The sequence below is a fragment of the Numenius arquata genome, chromosome 25, assembly GCF_964106895.1.
Source record: "Numenius arquata chromosome 25, bNumArq3.hap1.1, whole genome shotgun sequence".
In the NCBI taxonomy this organism is placed as follows: Eukaryota; Metazoa; Chordata; class Aves; order Charadriiformes; family Scolopacidae; genus Numenius; species Numenius arquata.
This window is the reverse complement of record NC_133600.1, coordinates 1,936,809-1,939,924: the sequence shown is the minus strand read 5'-3', so window position 1 is coordinate 1,939,924 and position 3,116 is coordinate 1,936,809. Positions and strand designations below refer to the sequence as shown.

The window sequence follows — 3,116 nt, the reverse complement described above, 5'->3', positions numbered from 1 at the left end:
GTGGGTGTGAGCTGGTGGTGGGGCAGAGGCTGAGATGTGGATCTGCAGCCACGTTTCCTCTCACGACTGTCTCTCCCTGCCTCAGTTTCCCTGCTCTCCTAATGCTGCGTGCAGGCAGCGAGGCTTCTTTAGACCAGGTTTGTGTAGAGCACGGTCACCAGGTCACACGCTGGGTGCTGAGAAAGGGGTCCAGAGGGTTTCCTGGGGGGTGCTGGGCCTTACCAGGGCCATGGTGTGAGGGACGTTTTCCAGTCTCAGCCCCCAGATCTGGGGCTGGGCAGGACGTCGTTAGTCTCCCCCGGGCTGACTCTGCATCTCTCTCCTTTGCAGGCGCATGGGAGAATGGTAGTGAGCCCATAAGACCATGCTCTACACAATGACATGTTGGCTCCTGGTCCTGGTCCTCCACCTGGTCCTCCTGAGCCCCCCGCGGGTGGCAGCCTGCCCTGCCCGCTGCGAGTGTGCCCCGCAGATCAAGTCGGTGGTGTGTCACCGCAAGCGGCTCACCTCCATCCCCGAGGGCATCCCCACCGAGACCAAGATCCTGGAGCTCAACAAGAACCGCATCCGCTGCTTGAACCCGGGGGACCTCTCCCCGTACCCGCTGCTGGAGGAGCTGGATTTCAGTGAGAACATCATCTCCAATGTGGAGCCGGGCGCCTTCAGCAACCTGTTCAACCTGCAGACCTTGCGGCTGCGGGGGAACCAGCTCAAGCTCATCCCCCCAGGGGTCTTCACCAAGCTGACCAACCTCACTCTCTTGGACATCAGCGAGAACAAGCTCGTCATCCTGCTGGACTACATGTTCCAGGACCTGCGAAATCTGAAGAGCCTGGAGGTGGGCGATAACGACTTGGTGTACATCTCCCAACGGGCCTTCTCAGGGCTGCTGGGCCTGGAGCAGTTGACCATTGAGAAGTGCAACCTGACCTCCATCTCGGCTGAGTCACTCTCCTACCTCCAGAACCTGGAGGTGCTGCGGCTCCGGCACCTCAGCATCTCTGCATTGGAAGACCAAAACTTCAAGAAGCTCTACAACCTCCTGCAGCTGGAGATTGACAACTGGCCACTGCTGGAAGATGTCTCCCCAACCAGCTTCCAGGGCCTGAACCTCACCTCGCTGTCCATCACCTACACCAACATCACAGCAGTGCCTGCCGCTGCCTTGAGGAACCTGGTGTACCTCCGGTACCTGAACCTGTCCTACAACCCCATTAGCACTGTGCTGAAGGGCTCCTTTAAAGACCTCATCCGGCTCCAGGAGCTCCACATCGTGGGCGCTCTCTTGGTGTCTGTGGAGCCGCAGGCTTTCTCCGGACTGAGACAAATCCGGCTGCTCAACCTCTCCAGCAACTTTCTCTCCACGCTGGAGGAGAGCACCTTCCACTCTGTCAACACGCTGGAGACGCTGCGGGTGGACAGGAACCCCCTGGCCTGTGACTGCCGCCTCCTCTGGATCCTGCAGCGACGGAAGACGCTCAACTTCGATGGGCAGCAGCCCATGTGCTCCTCGCCACCCGAAATCCAGGGCAATGCCCTGCGCGACTTCCCGGACTCCGTGCTCTTCGAGTACTTCACCTGCCAGAAGCCCAAGATAAAGGATCGGAAGCTGCAGCATGTGACGGCCCGGGAAGGACAGTCCGTGTCCTTCCTTTGCCGGGCAGATGGGGAGCCGGACCCCTCCATCGCCTGGGTGTCCCCCCAGCACCGCATGATCACCACCCGCAGCACAGGGCGGGCGACGGTGCTGCCGGGAGGCACTCTGGAGATCCGCTTCGCCCAAGTGCAGGACAGCGGCACCTACATCTGCATCGCCAGCAACGCCGGGGGCAACGACACCTACTTTGCCACCCTGACAGTCAAGGGGCGCCCGGCCGATGGGTCCCACTACGCGAACCGGACTTTGTACCTCAGCGAGTTCAATGACACCTCTCACAACGACACGCAAGTCTTCTTGAAGTTTACGTTGGACCTCAAGACCATCCTGGTCTCCACGGCCATGGGCTGCATCACCTTCCTGGGTGTGGTGCTCTTCTGCTTCCTCCTCCTCTTCGTCTGGAGCCGGGGACGAGGGCAACACAAGAACAACTTCTCGGTGGAGTACTCCTTCCGCAAGGTGGACGGTCCCACCACCACCACTGGCCAAGGAGGAGCCAGGAAGTTCAACATGAAGATGATCTGAACCTCTCCCGGAGGAGAACAGTTGTCTGCTGCCTGGCCCCGAGCATGGTCATGGTGGGATGGGGCCGGGGAGGGGTGTGGGAGCACCGGTGATGTCCCGGGGCTGGTGGCGGGACCTCGCTGTGCTGGGATGTGGCTGGAGATGTGCCAGAAGCCAGTGGCGTCAACACCACAGGGTGGGGGAGTGGTGACCCTGGCTGTCCCGGCCCCACGGAGAGCCCTCGGGGCAACAGGGGCTGTCCTGGCTCCAGGGGCTCCCAATGTAGCCAACATTTTTGCTACCAACTATGCATTTCTCTGGCCAAGAGATCAGCAGCATTTGGGCCTGGGGAAAAAAAACTGCTTCCTTTTTTTTTCCCCCCCTTTCCCATTGTTTTTTTAAGAGACTCTCCGGAAAACTTTCCTGGTGGTTGTTTATGGTTCTCCTCTTTTCTTGTTGTTGGGCTTTGGCTTTGGTTTTTTTGGTCCAATGATTATTTTTTTTTAATGAATTTCCAAGAGAAAAGTCTTCCGGGGCAATGCGGGACTGGGGCACCGGGGGAGGTTGTGCTGAGCTGGGGGTCTCCCCCAGTCCCTCGGCAAAGCCAGACCCCCCCCCGGAGTGCTGCCGTGCCTTGAGAGCTTCCCATCAGCGGATTTAAGAGGTGGCACCTACAAACGCGGGTGCCCGAGGATGCTCCTGCACAAGCAATAATAACCCTCCCACGGCTGGGCTCTGAGAAGGTGTCAGTGAGAAAAAAAGGGGGAAAAAAAAGGCAAAATGAGGCCAAGGTCATTAAAATCAGGAGGAGCAGCCCCAGAGCGATGCAAGGCCCCATCTTTGCATCTGCCCCACGGCAGCGGTGAAAGGATGGGCAGATGGGGTTCATACAGGTGCAAAAAGGCATTTTTGGGTCCGTTTTCTTTGGTTTGCAAAGTGGAAGTCTGCGGGAGAG

The 3,116-nt window shown here is 58.9% G+C and overlaps 1 protein-coding gene across 1 annotated transcript; it reads left to right on the top strand.

Moving 5' to 3' along the window:
* Window positions 1-364: 364 nt before the first annotated feature.
* On the top strand, window positions 365-2,182 carry LINGO3 (leucine rich repeat and Ig domain containing 3). Its single transcript, XM_074163830.1, has one exon. It carries the CDS (start codon window positions 365-367, stop codon window positions 2,180-2,182), a length of 1,818 nt encoding a protein of 605 aa, XP_074019931.1.
* Window positions 2,183-3,116: the final 934 nt, after the last annotated feature.